This window comes from Lycorma delicatula, chromosome 4 (assembly GCF_047948215.1).
Source record: "Lycorma delicatula isolate Av1 chromosome 4, ASM4794821v1, whole genome shotgun sequence".
NCBI lineage: Eukaryota > Metazoa > Arthropoda > Insecta > Hemiptera > Fulgoridae > Lycorma > Lycorma delicatula.
The window spans coordinates 74,508,064-74,530,227 of NC_134458.1; the positions used below are offsets into that span (position 1 = coordinate 74,508,064).

Genomic DNA, 22,164 nt, shown 5'->3' on the forward strand with positions numbered 1-22,164 from the left:
TCGGAATTCTCCCTCGTTACGCGAATCCCCTTCAATCAGTAGCAGCGCGTTGTCAGCATAAGCGATGACACGACAGCCACATGGCAACCTTAAATGCATCATCGAATCAAATTCTATGATCCAAAGAAGGGGACTCAGAACACTGCCCTGAGGGCATCCTTTAGCTAAGGTCTTACGAACCTCCGAGCCGCCATCACGCAGGGAAACGGTCCGATGGCTGAAATAACTTGAAAGCACCTCTAGTTCATTTCATGTACACTTACGCTTCTGCATCTGAAACAGGGCAGAAGGCCACCATAAATGCCCCGGATATGTCCAGAAAAATCCCTAATACATATTTATATGGGCTGGAGGAAGCTATATCCATCACCTTTAGTATGGCGTCCTCAGTGCTCTTGCCCGGTCGGAAACCATACTGGTTGACCATCAGCAAATGATCAGTGGCCAATCTAACATTAATACGCAAATATAGGACCTTCTCAAAAACATTGCCAATCACGGGCAAGAGCGTTAGTAGACGGTAAGAAGAACTAACAGTAGGATCTTTGTCGCCACCTTTGGACAACAATACCAAGTCTCCACGCTTCCAACAAGCCGGAAAGTAGCCGGCGAAGAGCAACCTATTATGTATTCTAGTTAGAGGACCAAGGACCGCTGGAAGCGCTCGGATGAGAAGCTCCACTGTGATACAATCATATACTGGGGCTTTGTGCCGTGCTATGCTACAGATCACTTGGCGCACTTCTGCCTCAGTGATCTCGAAAATTGCGACTTTCCGCTCGACATGCCGGTGGTATGAAAGCTCACCCACCATAGTGTCATCCGGGAGCAAATCATTCAGCAAAATATTAAGGACACAGTCCTTATCAATTACCACACCTTCACGTGTTGACAAAGCTGACAGGAGGACATCTTTCCTGCGCTTATGTCCAAGGGCTCTATACACAACGCCCCAAGCGTCTATTCCCTTGCTTCTGAACGAAGGAGCGCAAGGAATTACGCTTAGAGGACCTAATGCTATGAAAGTACCTAGTCCTTGTCTGTGGTAATCTGCAGTTAGGGCCACACGCCGATCGGGATCACCCTCTCGTTGCTCAGCCCTTCTGAGTTGGTTCACAGACTGCTTCATTGCTGTCAGATTCCGAGATCACCAACCAGATATAAGTTCCCGGTCAGTGCCTTTGTATTCTACAGCAAGTAGTTTTTTAAAAATACTGTACGTGAAACAAGACTATATTTTGCAGTTTATAAACTTTGTACTCCGCCTTATCCGGCCCGGCCGGCTGCTCTATTAGGCCTGGTACTCGCGAGTCTACTGTATATATATATATATATCTCTCAACAAATTTTTTCCATTATATTGAATTATTATAATTTAAACAATAATAAAATTATAAAATCAAAAATATCATATGTAGTATAAAGTGCTTTGTAAGAGACACTTGCCAACTTTCAAAGTCAGTACTTCATCATCAGCAGTTAAGAATACAAATTATACATAAAAAATATCCGCATATAGTGCTTTGCCATTTACTATTAAAACCGCTATTTCTTACCTTGGCATGACATTGAGTCATATATATATTGTGTGTGTGTGTGTGGGTTTTAACCAATAAAATGTAGTAGTACAGCTAGTAACAAAACAATCATATCTTGATTTTAAATTTCCAAATTTTAATTAGTCAGGTCCTTATAGCATGATATTAACAGTTTCTTTATCTTCAGACTATCACTTCCTCAGAACAAATTGATTAAATCTGATTTTGATTTGTCAGATGAACCGAAGTTTTTAGTTTGTATTTTTTTGTAATGCAGGGATGGCTGTGCTACTTCTGAAGATCTTTTTTGGAAACTGGATGCCTTACAGTCATTTATACGTGATCTGCATTGGCCTGATGCAGAATTTCGCCAACATCTTGAGCAACGTTTAAAATTGATGGCCTGTGATATGATTGAGTCCTGTATACAGAGGTAAGTTTGTTTACCTAAATAAAAAATTTCTTACTTCTAGCTAGATTAAATGGTAATAAATTATATCATAATGTCTTTGTTGATGATATAACATTTTTTAACCCAGTTAAAGTAGAATCTGTAAGAAGATTTATATGCAACATTATTTTATTCTCATATATATATGATTGTTGTGTCTAACTTTTATGAAATTTATATTTTCTAGATAAGAGAAGAAAACCCCATGAAATGTTATATCATGTTATTATTACAGGAACCTGTGACAGTGCATAAACATTTCTGTACAATAACAAGTTACCTTAAATGATTTGCACATTTTGCTAGGTGGTCCTAGGGGTACCATAACCTCAAACCTCCCAGGCGACCATCCTGGGCCCAGCTATGCCATTCCTAGCATGGGGTACTGCCTGGTCAGCCAGGACTGGGTCTTCTTTTCATTGCCTTGCCTCTCAGTGGCGGGCTCCCTAGAAGGCCCTCCATCCAGGACTCCAGTCTTTTCTTTTTACCCATGTTATGGACCCCAAGACTCCCTGTTCACTCATTGAAGTGGGACGTTGGAGCATCACTACCACTTCTGAACGGGACTGTCCGCTCATCCCTAATTTACCCAAGTCACGATCATCTTCCTCTGCGAATTTATGATGCATTATTCTGTTTGCCATAGCGCTTATTATGTCCCAATTCCAAGTGCTAAATAACATAGTGCCCACACAATTATCTGGCGTCAATCATCCGATGAGCCACTCCACCTCAAACCTGGTATAATCCCACCTCGCACACCTGAATATAGCATGCTCCACAGAATCTACCTTTTCACAATAAATGCACCGGTCAGAAGCACGCCTATGCATCCGGTGCAGATACTCATTATAACTACCATGGCCGGTTAGAAACTGTGTGAGCTCAAAGCTCAACTCACCATATTTCCTACCGACTCACGGCTCCAGCTGAGGGATTAACCTTTTAGTCCAGTTGTCCGGGCTGATATCATCCCACCTCCGCTGCCACTTGTTCAGTAAATCCTTGCGAGCAAGACCCTTGGCTTTCCCTGCAGCTCTCTCCATGGCCTCTTCCGCCAAAAACTGCATCAGAGGAGCAGATGCTACCACAAAAATCGCCTCTCTAGCCGCAGTCCGATAAACACCAGCTACGTCTACAGCTAGTCTACGCTGCAGATGCTCCAATTTTTGCACCACCTTACTTTGCCTCAAATCTTTAAACCATACAGGAACAGTATATAACACTATGGACCGCGCTGAAATAAGCACTCTCCTTTTAGATGTGCGTGGCCCGTCCACCCTACATATAAGCCGAAGGACTGCAGCCACTGTTCGCTCGACCTTGACAAGCACCTCCTCTAGGTGCATCCTAAAAGAGCGCCTTCTGTCAAGCCAAACATCTTAGTACTTGACTAACCGGCTCGATAGACACCCCTGTCACTGTAAACCCAATAGGTTGTAACTTCTATCTACCAGCCATAACTACGACCTTGGTTTTCTCCACAGCCAAAGAGGGACCCCTTGCCGCCAACCATCCATCGACAAGACCAATTGCCGCATCACCTTTCTTAACAACCTACTCCTCCATCTTAGCAGCCACCACCAACGACAGATCATCAGCAAAGCTGGTAACCGACACCCCCAGATACTCCAAATTTAGCCGCTACTGGCTTGACCACCACAAACAGACCACTAGCTTCCACTTTCTCCGGTGGGGGCTGTAACTCCCCCCTTATTGGGGACCTCATAAGACTTCTTTTAGGCTTGAACGCATCTTCCTCATTTAAACACCAATCCAGTGCACCTTTTTGATGCTTTTTGATTATCAGACACCCTGTATCCTGATTAAACAAACAGGTCAAAAACAACTTAAAACAAACAGTAAAATAAATTAATTAAACCAAATAAATGTATAAATGATAACTTAATAAACTAAGCTATAACAGTCTATCTTATCAAGAGATAACAACAATTGAAATTGCTTAAATTGGAATCAAGAGTTAATCAATTCGAGGTATAATAAGCAATACTATCCATAGCTGATAACAGTTACAATTCTCTATGCTATCCACTAGAGATAAGCTACACCCGACTTGAAAACAACTCAAGGTACATCACTACTAACACGCACTAACTATTGTGACCAGCAATCAACTATGAACATTATTGCCAAGACAGTAAGGTTGCTCAGATAAAAAAGCCAATAAAAAAGGTCAGTCCATATCCAAAAACTACTAAAATATATTAAAAACATTTCTAAAAATTCTCCACTGTCAATTCCCAATCCTACAAATTAATATCAAAACCGTTGACCCAGATAAAAGACCAGTATAAGATAGAACGCCCAACAGTACATCTGATCACAACAGAAACTCCCACTCGATTCCATAAAAAAAAAATAAATAAAATACTAACTGTATACAGTGAAACTGCACCCAATGTTCTTAACTTCAATGATCTCTGGAAACTGAATTTATTAAATATGGATTTGATCATTGGCACTTATTACTACTTTAGGATTATACTCCCTAAGATATTTCAGGTGTTATGGAACCATCAGGTTATGAGGATGCAGTTTAGCATCATATCCATGACCCAAGAATTGCTTTGTTAGAACTTCATACGGATAAAGGTTAAGTCATAAAAATCAACTTCATGCCAGATGTGTAGCATTTATGGTAAAAATTGTTTATTTCTAACCAATAATAAAATTTCCCTAGATAAATTTTTCTCAGAAACAATTTTAATAATATTATTTAGCCTTTATATACATATAAAATATATTTGTTTTGAAATAAGTGCTGTATGACACATCTGAGAGAATTCTTGGTTTGCCAGTTCTACCTTAGTGAAAATATTAAAAAGTTTTTTTTTTTTATTTATGGATGGGTATAAATGCTTTTTATCAGAAAGTGGGTTATAAAATAAAGTAAAGATAAATATTGCTGAAATTTTCTTAAAAATATTTTTATGTATATGGAATATTTTTCTGGGCAACTAAGATTTTGATTTTGTAATTTTGAAATCAACTGAAGAGTTAGAATAACGATCTGATTTCATTTCTCCAGTTTAGTTAATCAAAATCAGTTGTATTATATTTTAAGTGGTATTTAATGATTAATATATAAAAAATACTAAATGACTTTAACCAGACTTTATTTAAGATTTTTTTTTTCTTTTGTTTAAACTGTTTCCATCACTGATTATGCTTAAAGTACTATTGATTTTTGGTACATTTTTTTATTTAATTATAATTTTTTTTTTTTGCTAGATATGAAAAATTGAAAATAACCATTTCTATTTCAGGACTGAAAATGCCTTTCAACAGTGGTTGAAAAAAGGAGTTACATTTATTTCTACAGATTATATTATTCCATCTGAAATGTGTGCAATGGTGAATGTTATATTGGATGCAAAAAGCAAGTCTCTGAAATTGTGTGCTGTTGATGGGGTTGATGTTGTAAGTTCTAATTATTTAAACATAAAAATATTGTTTAATCATTTAACTGATTTTTATGTTTTCAATGATATTAGTGTAATTAATATCTTCTTTATATTTAATTTAGCGCTCTGAAATTCTGGAAAACTTGAGTGTATTTTTAAAGTGGATACTAGAAACTTAAAAGAAGCGCAGGAAGATTTAAAAAAAACATAAAACTTACAGGCCATAATTCAGATATTATAACTTATATATTTACAGTATATAGGTAATAACCTATATACTGTGAAATCTGAAAAACATTACCCAGTTCACCACTGTAGTTCTTTGAAGAAAGGAGTTTGACAGTTGAAAATGCATTATTGTTTAAAAAATTCTTAATAATTTATTAAACATCTTCATTTTTACAATCTATAATTTGTGTGAAAGTTTTTATATTAAATTAGTTCCCATATATTATGATATAGTCTTTAGAAATAACCGTACATTTTATTATTTTATGAGAATATTTTCTTTATTCCTTATAGGATCTTCATTTCCTATTATCGTAAAGATTTTAACTATTTGTCTTGTGCATACTAATATAGAGCTGTCATAGGCCACGATACAAAAACCTGCTTAAATGACTATTTTTCCCCTCATTTTGCTATTTCTAACAGTTTTCTTTTTCATTTTAAAAACAATTTGTAAATTATATGACATCCAACAAATTTCATATATGTTATTATCCATTAAGTTAGACTTTACTTCTCAGGAGAGATGTTTGGAAAATAGGGATGGGATATGAATCAGTAGTCAGCAGAGGAGCCCAACAGTAGTGTGAAATGAAAGTGGTGATAAAACAGAGCTTAATAAAGAACAGTTAAGTTTTAGAACAGCCATTTAGAGTAAGGGGATAAGACTATTAATACCTCAGTAATTGCTTTACCATGTCAGTTATTATTACTGGACTCTGTCTTCCCAGCCAAAGATTTTAATGTTCTTTATAGATACAGAGTCCAGTATCCAGAGTCGTTTATTTGAAATAAAATAACTCTGAGTGTTTATTAATGACACCAACTATATCATTCATATTGTTATTATATTGAAAATATTCAACACTTGTACTGATTTTTTATTCATGAATCAAAATTAGCATCATAGAGTGACCAATGGTTTTGGGTAAGACATAAACTGCATCTCTTACAATCTGATGGTTCTACAATACTTGATATGTTTCAAGGTGTAACATTTTGGAATATGAAAATTATGAAGCATAAGATAAAATGCTAATTGCCAAAGTCATGTTTAATAACCTGCTATTGTAAATCAAGGTTAAAAAAATCTGATTGCAGTCTCATTGCACTCTGATGACATTTATTATTGACTAGTGACTACATTATGAGACATTAACTAATCTCTCTATAAATAAATAACTTCTAAAGTTATTAGCTTTTGAGGAAAAAATTGTGGCATAAATATACCTTGTAGGATATTCACATTGGAGGTTACTAAAATTTTGGATTCTATTGTTGTGTTTTTGTATTGGCTGCAAGATGTGCCATATTCAACAGCATCTCTTCATTGTGAAACAGTATGTTTGCATACCATATTTTTAATTTGTTCCTGAATGATTTGAAAAAGAATATCTCTGTGATGTCGTTACTGCAAAATCAACAATCCATGAGTTAATAAAAAATGTGTCTACAACTGGTTCTTAGGTCAATGAAAAAATAAATCAGTTGATTGTATTCTTACCAGAAACTGTTGTTCACGTAGCATATCATATTTCAAGAAGTTCTCTGCAGTCAAATCTAAAATTAGCCTAACAGTTTTTCTCATAGTTCGTATCACTAAATATTCCACTAATTAAAACAGAAGCTGTATTATGTGTGTTTATCCATGAATTTAGAAAATGTAATATGGGAAGAATATCCCATTTTTGTTAGTGACTTTCAGAAACATTTAATGAATTGACTTAATTCTTTTATATCTAACAATGAAGTCGATTTCCATCTTTCAGGGTAGTAAATTCACAGCATACATGACACTGAGCAGCATAAAATTAACATGAATTAGAAAAAAGTACTTAATGACCTAAAACAGCATTTGGTGTACAGTTTTTAATCACCACATCAACAGACTTTTGAAGATACTGACATCTATCCGTAGATTTATAAATGTTTTAGGAGCCAACTGATGCTTCATGAGTTGCTCATGCATTCTACCAACAGAATAGAGCAACTTGATATAGATCTGACTGTTCACTTGCTTGAATCCATAATGATTTTACAGAAAAAAGAACAGTAATTAAGGCTCTTCCAGTTTAATGATTTATATCTCTGAGGCTTATTTAAAGAGGAAGTTTGTCAAAACAACTATTGAACATTTTTGTTAAAATAGAACATTTTAAATATAAGTAAATGAGTATTGTTTAATTCAGTTATTTTATTATTGTTGATATGCTATTTTACTGAAAACAGTAGCTGACTAAGATATTTCATTTATTCACTTAGTGGAATATTGTACTATAGTTCATCTTTAGCATCTTTAAAATGAAATTACTTGTATTATTGTTAACTATAATTTTCATTTACCCAATGTTTTTTCAAAATTTGTTCCTCAAGATATTTCTACTAAGTTAGTAGGTAGTTCATAAAAGACAGTTCTACCACATTTAAATATTAAATAAATTTCTCAGAAATCAAATAATATTGTTTACCTAAAATATTTTTTTTAAATTTGATCATTGTTAATTTATTTCATAGTTTTTACTGATAAATAGTATTCAGAATACATAAAAACTTTGAAGATACTAGCAAGATAACTTTGAAGTTATAATAAATAAAAGTTTAGTCACAAGATTATTGTTTCAGAAGACAAAACAATGACTAAATATTAAATCATTGATTCTAAGTGCGCCTTAAAGAATAGAGTAATTCAAATTTAGCTGCACAAGTTGATATAGAATTTTACAGATAAATGTTGAAAGAAACCATTATACACTGTGGATTTTTCAGCACCATATTCAAATCACCTCCCTATTCAAAGCTTGACTATCATTAGTCATTATTATTACTGTTAATAATAATAAGTATTTCTGTTATTGTCAGATTGTACTTAGAAAACAGAAACTCTTAATTTATTTAGCGAGATGACACATTTACTAGAAGCTAAGTAATCTTTCCATGTGTTATGAATCTATGTTTCAGCATCAGTACCATACAAAAATTGATGATCTAATTGAGAAAACATCAGCTAATATGAGCCAAGGAATGATCAGCAAACTAGTTTCTGTTCTGGAAGCTACTCTTTCAAAATTATCTCGTTATGATGAAGGCAGTTTGATTGGCTCTATACTCAGTTTTACTGTAAGTTATCATGAATTTCTGTTTTTAATTTTATGTGTTTAATTATATGTTGCTAATAGATTATTTAAAGTATTTTATTTAAACTACTACACAATCGCAAATATGATTTTTCACTTGTTTTAATGAGGAAGTTGACATGGGTGAAATGATTGGTGAAAAACCATCAGACTTCTGCCATGATTCAAATTCAAGATCATCTGATCTAGAAGCCAACATGCTAATCACTTCACTTATTGGAAAGATAATTAATTAGATCTTTCCTCTGCAATATAAAACAATTTTTTTAACACATGATAGAAAGTGTTAAGTCAATCATCAGTGTAAAGAATTGTTAATTTTTTCAACTTCCAGTTTCTAGATAGTTATATGTACTATTGTTATACAAAAAATTTTATAGTACCCACCACGTAACGGCAAGCTTGGGTGATCAGCCCAGACATCACTGCTATACATTGTTCTCTAAAACACTGGCACACCATGATTAATTATTTCTTAGTAGCATAAACTTGATGCAATTGCTGCTTATGAAGCAATGTATTTTTATGTGTTTTCAGTACTAAGAAAGTGACATCATGTTTCAAATGCAAAACAATTATTTTTATTTTATTGTTGTTCCTCTTTTGGTTACAAAAATTCACATGGCACAGGACTGTTTCAATTTCAAATTAATGTTACTCTATAAAATAATTTAACGCATAAGACAACAAGAAAAGACAGTCTTCGACAGATCAACATACAAAAAACAGCCCTGTGGTAAGTGAATTTTTGTAATTTTTTTCAAGTTTTTGCACGACTTAAGTTTTTAAGTATTTTTCCCCTACATTCAAAGCAAATAATTGTGTTTTAGAGAAATTTGAGAGTAGCAGATAGTATTCAGTTTCTTTGTATTTTTCTGTTTGCCAGGGGTTTGTATTGGTCATTATTATTATTTTTTTTTATTATTCTGTTTTTGTTGTTATTCAGGACAAAGAATTGTTTTTTGGGTGTCTTTTCAACTAAAAGATTTTTTGGGTGGACAATAAGGAGATTCACTAACACTTTTACAATGAAATTGTTTTTTCAGTGGCTGTGATAGTATAATACTGCTTGTTTTTATGACTGTGTCAGCTAATTGAAACAAATTGTTTAGTCCGATTGAAATTTGAATTCACATAAAAAATAAATTGTATTAATGCATGATTTTTAGATTTCCAGAGTACTATTAGGTCATTTTGATTAGTCACATTATCATCACAAAAGCTATGATATTACAGATTTAATTCTCTATAAATATTTTTGTAAGAGAGTTACTATATTATATAAAATGTTATTATTCTTATTGGTCTCTTATTTTTTTACAGTAATTAATAAGTATACATTTTATTTTGAAGATTTTATGTAATTTATATTTTCAATAACACTTTTTTTCCAGAATGTGTCAGGTTCAGGCAAAGATATAGGTCAAGCGTATGTCAATTTTACAAGAAATTGTATGGATCAAGTCAGAAGCAAAATTACTGACGAATTATGGATTTTAAATTTTTTTGAGGTAACTATCATTTTATTTTTGAGTTTGATTGTTTACTTTATTCATCTATTTTATATTCAACCTCATATACCAATACTCTCATTGTATTTTAGGATAATTTACATAAACTTAAGGATAAGTTGAAATGAATGTAAACTTTTTCCTTAACTTTATAAAATAATTGCTAATAGACAAGTATATTATATCTAAAATATCTATTTATTCTTATTTATATGAAAATATGCGCACATGTCTACATTATAATCTAGTTCATTATATTTTTTTTTAAATCTTTTTTAACTTTTACAGTTGGGAATTCAGTAGTAAAAAGACAACAATCTGGGAAAAACTCACTCTTAAATGAATTAAATTTATTTGTATTAATGAATTGATGCTGTAATTGAAAATAAGTTTGTTATCACTTGAAAACATTCAAAAACTTATCTTTTACCAAGAAGAGCATTATATTTAAATATATTATTTTTTCTAATGTAGGCTTTTAAGTTTTATAATCATTTTTTTCTGTAAAGGTATAATTCAGCCACTTAATATGAAGAGGACAACTATTATAAAATGAGTTTTCTCATAGGCTGTTGTTCATAAAATTAGTTTTTGCCACACACACTGTAATTATAACTATTACTGACTATAGAATAGTTTTTTTTTTACAAATGTAAGATTGGTTTTGACACGTTTATGATCACTTTATTAACAAGTTAGAGGAAAAATATTAAATTTAATTAAAATTAAAAGCAAAAATTTTGTTTGTTGGAAAAGTGTTAAACCACCTTAAAGCCGGTTCCTCTGTGGGTCAATGAACTCCTTTCTCTATTCACATCCTCTTCTTGCAATATTTATAAAATTTCATGGAACTTTATAAATATGTTTTATAGACATGTTTCTCTTTTATTTGTGTTAATTCAGTTTTTTTTTTACAGCAATGGTACACTGCACAGATTCAGCTTTTATGCAACTGGCTTTCAGAGCGACTGGATCATTCTTTGCATATGTATCAGTGCACTTGTTTAGCTCATATAGTTAAGGTAAATCCTTTAATTTGTTTCTTTTAGAAAATTATTGCATATAAAACCAGATAGAGTAAAAAAGTTAAGATATCTATGGATATGCCAGATGTGGGGTAGTTTATGCAAGGAGCTGAATGACTGAATGTAGTTGGTAAAATAGGTGTTGATTAACACAGCTGCATGTTTATCAGTAAAAATGTATCTCTAATATATTTATTTTACCCCTGGATTTTATCTAAGTTGTATCATCTGCATAAATTATTAATTTTGTTGAACAACTTGACAAAACATGATGACATTTGAAAATTACGAACAACTAATAATAATAATATGAAAATTGTTATTCTAAAGGACTTTTTGAAGCTAATCTTCAGCACCTTTCTCTGTGGCAAGGAGTCTCTGGTAGAACTGATGTTAATGATGTTTATTTTAAAAATGTTATGAAGCCCCTCAAGTATGTAATTGAATAATATATTTGATCTACACTCGTTTGTTAATTTATTATGTTATTTTTGTCGGATTTAGTAGATTTTTAAATTTAATATTATTCAAATGTATTGAGCTTAGTTTTTATGAGTTACGTTTTAAATTCCTACACCTTTGTTAACATCTTTGTGTGGATGTCCTGTTTCTCTAAAGTGATTTGCAAAAATTGATTGTTGTATGTAGTGTCTTTATGTGGTGCTTTCATTGATGAGACTAAACAGGTATTCAACTTCATACAAACAACATATATAAGCACTCTATACATCACAATTGGTGTTGGCAAATCATCTTTCAAATACAAGACACATATAGACATAAATATCACAATGTGCTAATTTTATATATAGTACGTAAATGCCACGTACTAATCGTACTCAAATAATATGAAATTTAACACAAAAATTAAACTAAAATAACATATGAAGAATGAAACTAATGCAGCTTATATGGTATTCAATTGAGTACAAATTACAGTAGCACCAACAAAGAAATTACATAATTACTGTAAAAATCTTCAAGAAGATCATCTCCTTTTATACAGGAAGTAAGTGATTTTTTTACGTTGAAGAATTAGAACAGTTTAACCAAATTTTATTGTGTTCATTGATAATAAATAGTTGTGTCAATAAACCTCTTAAGTATTGAAGCTAATTTAATACAAAAATGTCCAAATGTTGTAAAAGTATATTTTTGTAAAATTCAAAATCTAAATCTTTTTTTTTTAAATACAAACAAGTTGGGTGAGCTTCTTCCCTTTAAAACTTGTGTGTTTTTTTAACATAAAATAAAATAATGCAAATATATTTTTTAATGAATTTCTGTAGTTAAATTTGTAAATTAAATTACTAATAAGTTTTTCTAACGTTGAAGTAAATCTTTAATTCTCACAAAACTCTTTTATCAGCATCTGCTAGTGCTGTACTCTGCACTCTGTTTCAATTAATAATCTTAATTTAAAATATCATTAATGTATCATTTTATATATTATAATAATGTTTTCATTTTTCCTCAGAAAAATGAAAAATGTTAATACTTTTAAATTTATATTTTTTTCTTAATTAATTTCAGAAACTTTATTCAGACTTTGAACTACATGGTGTGATGGAGGATAAATTGAACTCGAAGACGTACCAGACTGTTTCTCAGAGAATGCAGACAGAAGAAGCAACATGTGCTTTAACCATGAGTTCTAGAAGAGATGATGATTCAGAGTAAGTATTAAGAAAAATTTGTATTAATTGATGCTTCAACTTTAATGTAAACCTGATCCTTGAGCAGGGTCACTTGTTCCATTCTGTCAAGATTGTTGGGAAAATTAAAATAATTGATGAAAAGATTGACTCTTGAACAAAATACAGAATTTTGTTTCTTAACTGTTTAAAATGATTTACTAATCAAATCATTTAAAACAGCTACCATCTGACACTTCTGTTTGAGTAGCAGAAGGAGGGTGACCATTTTGATTAAGCCACCTTAACAACCTGGAAAACAGTTCCAATTGAGACCTCAGATTTTTTCTCTGGAAAAATCTGCCAAGGGTTCTTTTCTGATTAGTCATAGTATATGTTTATATCCAGTTCTTGCTGATTAATTCCTGGCATCCTTCTCAACACTATCTTGAAGACCACTTACCTAATAACTTCAAAATTCATACAACTTTATGAGAAATCTCTTAAGACATAAGAATTTTATATACATAGGCTATTTTGTAAGTAAGGTCCAATTGGCTGTAGGTATTGGTTTACTTGGCATTTCTTCTGCCACCACCCTATTCAGTCACCCTAAAGCATAAGACCAAATGGCTGTACCACAAACAGCTACTGAGCCTCAAAACAGTTTAGCAGCCAGTGTCCTAATAGCTCCTAGAGCTTTGCTAACAGCATGAGCAGACTAAGCGCGGTGCCATACACCACTGGCTTACATGTCCCAACTGCCCATATATAACTAATATATAACTAAAATGGGTAGGCGCACCTCGTCAACTACTAAAAATATATATGACTTCAATAAATAAATTTATATCATCAAGACAGCAATTTGCTGCCATGCCTAGGTTGCTGAATGCCAGCAAGTACCTGTCCACCATTTTAAAGTGCTTGGAGCTTTAGTTAGCTGATGGCCAGTTGTAATTCTCGGGTAGCTTCCCACAGCAGTATGGTAGGAGTTTCCCTTAGATAAACTACTAATGCCGGTTGAACAAAGCAACATCATCAAGGAATGCCCACATGGACGAACAGTTCGGCTCTTGCCACACTGACTTGCTGCTTATGAGTGGCCAATTTTCCCCTTGACCTCTAAGTTCCAGGGTACCCTGAGTTCTGGTCCCCCAAGAGCTAAGCAGTTGAACATCATATGTTCATTTTACTGGACCTCCCTGCAGACACACAGCTCATCAGCTGACAGTAGATCCGAAACAAATATTGGTTTAAATTCATGTGGTTGGAGAGCACTTGGGCTCCCGTTGCCCTTAAAAATGAACTAGAGGTGTACCATCCCCCCAAGTCCTGTATAAATCTATACAAGGACCTACCCTTAGTCGTGGTGTGCCATTCTTGCTGCCATGCATCCATTGCAAGGCTGTAAAGCCTCCTCTGCAAGCAGGAGATGGCCAACTGTTCAAAATTTAGATCCCGGTACATTGTGATCATCAATCCGCTCCGGTACTAGCCCAGCTTGAAACCGCATCCCAAATACCTTGGCCTCCCTACCTTTTCGCAACTTCCACAGGGCTGCTCTAACTTTCATCACTAAATCGATTGGGAGAGCCTTTCCCAGTACAGTGGTAGCCTCGTAGGAGGTTGTTTTAAAAACAACAGTGTATTCAATTAAGGCTCTGCGCTGGGCACTTCTTAAATTTTGAATTAGTGCTTGATTTCTGTCCAACCTATGTGCCCAAACGGACGCAGCATAACAGGTCATACTTTCAAAGATACCTTGGTACACCATGTACAAATGACGGCCTGACAGCCCATAATCCTTCCGAGCAATTCTTCTAAGCTTGTGCATCACAGAGATGGCATCCGCTGCTACTTGCCTAATGTGCTTGCTAAACAGCAACTTTTCATCAAACAAAACACCTAGGTATTTATGAACTCTAACTTGGCTGATTACACATTCCCTTATTTTCGTCTTGGGCACAGAAATCTTTAAATTTTGCATGTTCATCCAGCCCTCTGCGGAGACAGTCATCGGCAAAAGCCTGGGCTGTTACCCGTTCCGAAAATGTCTCCCAAAAATCCATCAAATACCAGGTTCCACAGTAGGAGACTGAGAACGGAACCCTGCGGGCTTCCCCTGGTGACAGATTTTTCTACAGTGCGCATATCTAAACAGAGCCGTAAAATTAGACAAATAGTCTCGCACTACGGCCTGGAGGGCTATGGGAACATTGCAGCATTCCAACTCATAGAGGACAGAACTCCAACACAAGGAAGGAAATGCTGCCTCTTTATCTATAAAAATTGCCAAAACATATTTACAGTTGTTGCTCTCCACCTCGGCAAGAGCATTGGCTGTAGGTATGTAAATATTGCGTGGCTGTTGAAACACGCATGCGTCCCGGCTCCCGGTATGCTTTACACAAAATCAGACACCATTTGCAGGCATAGCATCACAGTGATGAACTACAATCGAGCTGACCTTCTGTAATCATAGAAGATTTGGTACACAAAGTTGACACAGAAATTCATGAAGACCGGCGATTCACACTTTCCACTTTGTCACTGATAATCCCACAAGTTTCAAGGTCATTGCTATACAAAATCTTTTCTGAAATCTTGCAGTTCAAAAAACTGTGCTCATGATGGGTTTCCAGGCTGGTTTCTAAAGAATACCAAAAAAGGAGAATGGCTAGTGCTTTGAAATTTTTGACCTGATACCGTAAAGAAAGAGATGAAGGACCACATTGTGACAGGGGACAAGGCATGGGTTTTTCACATCACTCCAGCATCAAAGCAGCAGTCAGTGGAATGGTAACACACTACATCTCCAGTCAAAGTGAACATGTCAACATGCCAAATTATGGCAACTGTGTTTTGGGATAGACATGGTATCCTGTTAGTTGATTTTATGCCCAAAGGGACAACAATAAACTCAGCTGCTTATTGCAAGACCTTGACGAAGCTTCAGCGTGTCATATTGAATAACTGACATGGCCTACTGTCATCTAGAGTTTTGTTGCTGCATGACCTTATTCTGCTGCTCAAATTCTAGAGTTAATCAGATCTTTTGGATGGGAGCAAATGGACTCCCCCACTGTATAGCCTGGATCTTGCACCGAGTGATTACCACTTGTTTCACTAAATGAAGGAGTTTCTTGGCAGTAAGCAGTTTGACACAATGAAGAAGTGAAAACATCAGTTGAGGATTGGTTATCTTCACAGGCGGCTGATTTCTATGACATGAGCATAAACAATTTACTAAAACATTATGTTAAATGTTTAAACAAACAAGGTAACTATGTAGAAAAGTAGCAAGGTGTAATGAGTGAAATAAAAAAAGATTTTGGACTATATCTTTACTAGTTTTGTTTGTATTAAAAAACTGATCTTACTTAAAAAATAGTGCTTGTACATAGGATTATTAGTGGTGCTTCATCCATTGCAAAAATCTGTTCATAAGGCATCCAGAAACAGTTGGTACATTATCTAGTTGATCTTGTTGGTCATGTGTCTCTACATCCCTGAATAAGACCAATTTAACCCAATGAAATATTTATGATGCATCAAGCCTCCTTTTGTAATTCAGTGTAAAATCCTGCAAACACTTCTTGGTCTCCTTTAGCATCTTATAGTAACTGGTGGTGCAATAAAAAATATGTATCTGTACAGAAACCTGGCAAATGATTCCTGTTTTGAGAAAGATTTGATTCTGAGAAATCATATTTTGTAAGATTATTGGGTCCAAAAATTAAATTTAAAAGAAAGAATATATTCTGTTTCAGTTCAAAAAAATTGGACTTTAGTTCTCAACATGTCGAAAGTCAGTTTTTTACATTCTTTCTCTATGTTGTGAAATTCAGAATTTTTCACTAATCCTGTTCTTTATGTAAAAAATGTTTAATAAAAATGATAGAACATGGATTTTACAAGAAAAAAGTTTTTTTTTTAATTTTATTTATTATAATGATGAATAGACTAGAAGTCAGAACTCAACCGTCTTCAAATATGTAACCAAAATCAGTTTTTTAAGTATGTTGTGCGATGTTTTTTCAATTACATGAGTTTTGCATGTTATACTAGTGCTTGTAGAGGTAATAAGTAAACAAGCCAAGCTAATGATTTAGTATACTCAACAAAACATTATATATGGTAAAATTTATGATTATCAGGATCTGATATTTAAAAAAAAATAAGTATCCTCATTATTTGTGCCATAAGAATAAACAATATACCTTGAACAGGAACATACGTAGAAATCTTTTCCCTGCTACAACATTAATTCCACTACTGTGTAAAAAGTAAAACATATTGATATGACCACTATTTTTACACATGGGTTGAAATCAAAATCTCGTAACTTAAACTTGTCCTTCTTTGTCAGTTACAACTAAACCTGAATTATTACACATTTTCAATTTTTCATTAAATCTGAATCTTAAGCCTAAGTATGTAAAATTGCAAAAAAAATACATTCAGCATATTTTCATTATTAGCTCTGTAAGATTGTTTGCTAGTTCATTTTGGTCGACTCAGGTTATTTCAACGCAATCTAATGAATGTATTTGAAATTAGCACAACAAAATACGATGCTGTAGTTGTTAGGTTATTCAGATACTCACTGTGTTATTATCATTGTTAATTTTAAGTTTTTCTATTATTTACATTTCTGATATTAGTGTTTGTATGATTTGCACTGGTAAAAGGGTATTTTGTTGTAATATCGAGTGGTTCCAATTTTTTTTCTTTAAAGAATGGATATATTCATGATCTAAAATTACTAAAAGATGGACTATGAGTTGCTTTTCATTTGTGTAGCTCTATTTTTACGTGAACCTCAGCCACTAGTTCTTTTTTTCCCAATCAGCAGATCTAGCAACTAAGGAAGCTATACCACCAGCTTCTAGATGGTGCTGCATACGAGCCAGTATAAATGTTGACTTGATTTTCATTGTTACTATCCAGGGAAAAAGAAACTGAGTACAAGATTAGGTAGAGTTTAGAAGGAGAAGGGGACAATAAAACCACAGGGAAACTATCTTAGGAGGTAGGAGTAGATAACCATCCATATATCACAGAACAAGCCACCACTTACTGATTTAGCAGTAAGTTCTATAAGCAACAGTCTTCTCGTATCAAATCAATCGAAATAAATTATTTAAAAAATGAAATATATATCTAATTTTTTTTACTTTTAACAAACATAATTAGTTGATTCAGTGTGTACTACTGATTTTTTTTTTTAATTTCTTTGATTGTATTTAGGAGCTACCCTGAAACAGGTATAGATGATGATGGTGACCGTAGCAAGCCAAAAGTTACTATAAGGGAAACACTGGGTGAAGACGGCAACTACGTAGCAAAGATCAGTAACGTAACAGCAAATGTAGTTGGTCGTGTCGGAAATGTCTTTGGCAAAGGAATCGGCGGGCTCACAAGCAAGTTTGGAGGCGGTAGTTGGTTCTAAGGCTTCATTAGTGTTTGTCTGTTTGTTGTAGTGTGCTGGCAGTGGTCATGTCATATCAAGGCCTACTTTGTACTCTTAAAATATTTTGAGCTGGTATTTTTTACGCAGTTAGTTTTTTGCCTAATTTTTGCCTCAATTTTATTATACGTAGTTTTTTATATTTGATTTGTGTTTTGCTATTTTAGGAATGTTACCGCATAATCTTCTAATTTATTCTTAGAATAAATTATAATGATTTATATATTATATAAAAATAAATAAGTAATAAATATATATGTATATTATTATATTTTTATTGATTTTTATATTTATTCATTATAAATAATGTTTTAAATACACTGTGATATTGGAAATTTTAATATATAGATCAATGATCTAATAAATTTCTTAAAAAGTGCTTTTGCTTTCATTATCAATTATTATTCACGCTTAATTTTTTTCTGTCACATTGTTAACAATCTATTGTCATTATCTCATCTGCATGCTGTTTATGTAATAATTGAAGTAGTAATAGTAGTTACAATTTCTATAATAATAGTATTAAAATGAATAATGATAATAATAGTCAAGATAAAATTATTATTGTTATCATATTGTTAAGGGTACAAAGTAATCAAATTAATGACCTGACAACTGTGATAATGTGTAATACACACTAAATATTATAGTCCATTGTTAAATTGTTGTTATTAGTAAATATCGCTAGACATAACCTAATAATATTACAATGTTATCATTATTATTATTATTATTATAATTATTATTATTATTATTATTATTATTATATGGGGGTTTTTCCAGCCCCTCAGTGTTCAATGACTGAGCCTTGCCTGTGATTTAAATACCCCTCTGGTTATTTCTGAGTCAAACTGTTATGATTGTCGATCTGTTACATTATTGTATTTATTATACTTAAAATAATTTATGCATTTTAGGGGGAGCAACTAGGTGTGTGTGTATGTGTGTGTGTGTGTGTGTGTGTGTGTGTGTGTGTGTGTGTGTGTATGTATGTGTGTGTTTAATATATATATAGTTAAATTAAATATGGTTTTAATGATAATACATGTTTTTACTGATTTATATAATAATATTAGATCAAGATACAGTATAAGCAATTATAAGAGCATTCATTTGAAATTTGGATTATGGTAATTAATAATGTCACTAGTCACTAGATATATATTTGTGAATTAATTACTTCATAGTAATTTTGCCTTATAGTGATTAATAAATGTGTTTATCAGACATGTTACATATTCGTATGTATTTGGCACTTATTTTTTTTCGAGCTGTTAGTCAACGTTAATTATAATTATTGATGTAATCTTGAATCCAAAAACATATGGATGATGTGCAAATACAATTTTTAGCTTTTGTAAACCATGATCTCTTCCTGGTGTCTTTTTTTGTTAACATATTTTTATGAAGTCTATAATGTAGCTTTTCTGTTTTAGAGTTAAACTTTCACAATTCTGTATTTTGTTTCATTTTTCATTTCAATCCTTATTGTTTATGTAAGTTAGTGCATTTTTCTTGCATGTATTCATCTTTCTTTTTTAATTCTTTTCATGTATTTATATATATATATATATATATATATATATTTTTTATTATTATTTTTGACTACCTATTTTTACTATTTAAACTCCAATTAAACAGCTTACTTTTATTTATCATCAGCTTCAAACAATTAAAAGCTGATGGAATCTATTTTTAAAGCTTACAAATTAACTCAAAATTGTTTGGAGCTGAAGGCATATATATATATACACACAATACATTAACATGAAATCCACGTAATTCTTTTTCCATAAATACCATTATTTAAAAGACACATATTTATATTATAATTATTAGATTCTTACTTAATAATTTCATTTTATTTATGGGGCTCAGATTCAATTTGATTTCATAGAAGAATTTTCTCCTCACAGTCAACTATCACTTAATTCATCTCAAATATTGCTACTGTATTTCACTCTCACACTTTGCTGTCAACATGGCTCTGTCAGAGTTCATAAGCAAATAGTGAACTGACATAACTGGATTACAGGGTATGCAATCTGCAAGTTGGTTATAGACCTGTATGTCTTACTTAAGATAGCTCTGAATTTATCCTATCATTTTCAAGCAGTAGATTGCTTGTTATGAATATTACATTACTGTAACTTTCTCACACTGCCAGAGAGAAAGTTAGCAATTAGTCTGCCTCATTGACACAATAGAGGTCCTTAGTTTTTACGAATCATTCAAAACTAACTCCTTAAGTGTCACTGAGTGGAGATTCCAAGAGGGTTGACTTTGAATTAGCATCTGACATTATCATTGTTAGAACACTTCATGTTTTTGTGCAGAATTCCATCTGGCTTCATCAGAAAGACATTTATTGATCTACCCAATTAAAAGTATCCATACATAAATATGATATCAAGCATTTTCTGCGGCAGCTTGCTTACATTAAATAACTCATCAGAATGTCCAACTAGCAGCAGTTACTTAGTTCATTTGAGCTCACTACCGCAGAAGGCAAATCTTCTGATTATGTACTACTGCATACTTAACCAACAAACCAAATTATCACTGTTTTAGTTGTATCAGGTTCTTGAAAAAAGAAAATTTAGAAACCAAATTCTTCAATTATCTTTAATCTCATTGGTGGCTAGACAGGAGTTATGCAAATTTAACAATCTAAGTATAACTATTTCTACCAAATAATCATTGTCCTAACAGATTTCTGATAACTATAATCATTCAACACTTACACTATGTTCCCTTTTTCTGGAAAATTTGTCAAAAAATTTGGTTGATTTCATTCTGTAGATTGAGGTTTTTTAACAATCATCTTCTTGTGCTTAGATGAAGCCCTCAAACAATGTTTAACAGTTCCATTCTTATGTTATTCATTTTAATTTCTATACAGTGGTGACCAGCATTGATGCAGACATTACTCTTATGAATTCTAAGGAAAGGTACTTAACGTCTTTTACAACACATTTTAATGAGGTCCTCCTATTATTTAATACCTAAAATTTATCTGAGACAGACTCTATCACCTTGAATTTGTATGATCACCCAATAAACCTTGCAAACTTATTGGGCAATCACTTCCTTTTATGCCTAGATGGCAGTTTGGATTCTTTAAGGGTTTCATTCTTCAAAAGTAGCCTGTGATCTTAGCATGACAATCGGTTATTTACATTTCCATATAACAACTTCAAACTAACCCAAACCTCTTTTCTATATGACTCATCTCAGATTGAGCATATCTTGTCAACCTTATTGATAAGATTAGTTGCAGTTAGGGTTCCCTTGGAATACTGAGTAGCACGGGCTTCCATGGAGTACAGCAAAGTGTTTGAGTAATTGGTTTTGATTTGTTTAGAGGATTCAGAATATCATTATTATGCCTGATTTTATATACCTGTTGATTTATTCAAAACACTAGTAATGTATGAAAGTAGATGCACTAAATTTTATTTGAGCAATTGAGCATTCATTTGCTGTATATTCTTCTGCAATACACAATCATTGTGACTTAGTACAGGCACAAAGACAAATCAGATAGCTGCTACAGATTGTTAGTACATTTAACTAGTTTTGACAAGAATGTAGCCACATAATTGATTACAAAAACTAGCACACCATAAATTTTCAAAAATTGTTGAAACTGCATTAAAATTTTATAAGAATTGGAGTCAGTTGGTAAATTTCTACTGTATCTGAAGCTATTACTGGAAGAATTTTTATAATCCATTTTAAGGAA

At 32.8% G+C, this 22,164-nt stretch overlaps 1 protein-coding gene across 1 annotated transcript in view; it reads left to right on the forward strand.

Annotated features, from left to right (window-relative positions):
* The window catches only part of Cadps (calcium-dependent secretion activator 1), a 310,167-nt gene that overhangs the window by 245,236 nt on the left and 42,767 nt on the right, over nucleotides 1-22,164 (forward strand). Inside the window, exons 25-31 of the mRNA XM_075363363.1 lie at nucleotides 1,816-1,971; nucleotides 5,277-5,430; nucleotides 8,601-8,759; nucleotides 10,171-10,287; nucleotides 11,205-11,309; nucleotides 12,846-12,988; nucleotides 18,200-18,387. Coding sequence (XP_075219478.1) covers nucleotides 1,816-1,971; nucleotides 5,277-5,430; nucleotides 8,601-8,759; nucleotides 10,171-10,287; nucleotides 11,205-11,309; nucleotides 12,846-12,988; nucleotides 18,200-18,387 — 1,022 coding nt within the window. The remainder of the gene's footprint in view (nucleotides 1-1,815; nucleotides 1,972-5,276; nucleotides 5,431-8,600; nucleotides 8,760-10,170; nucleotides 10,288-11,204; nucleotides 11,310-12,845; nucleotides 12,989-18,199; nucleotides 18,388-22,164) is intronic.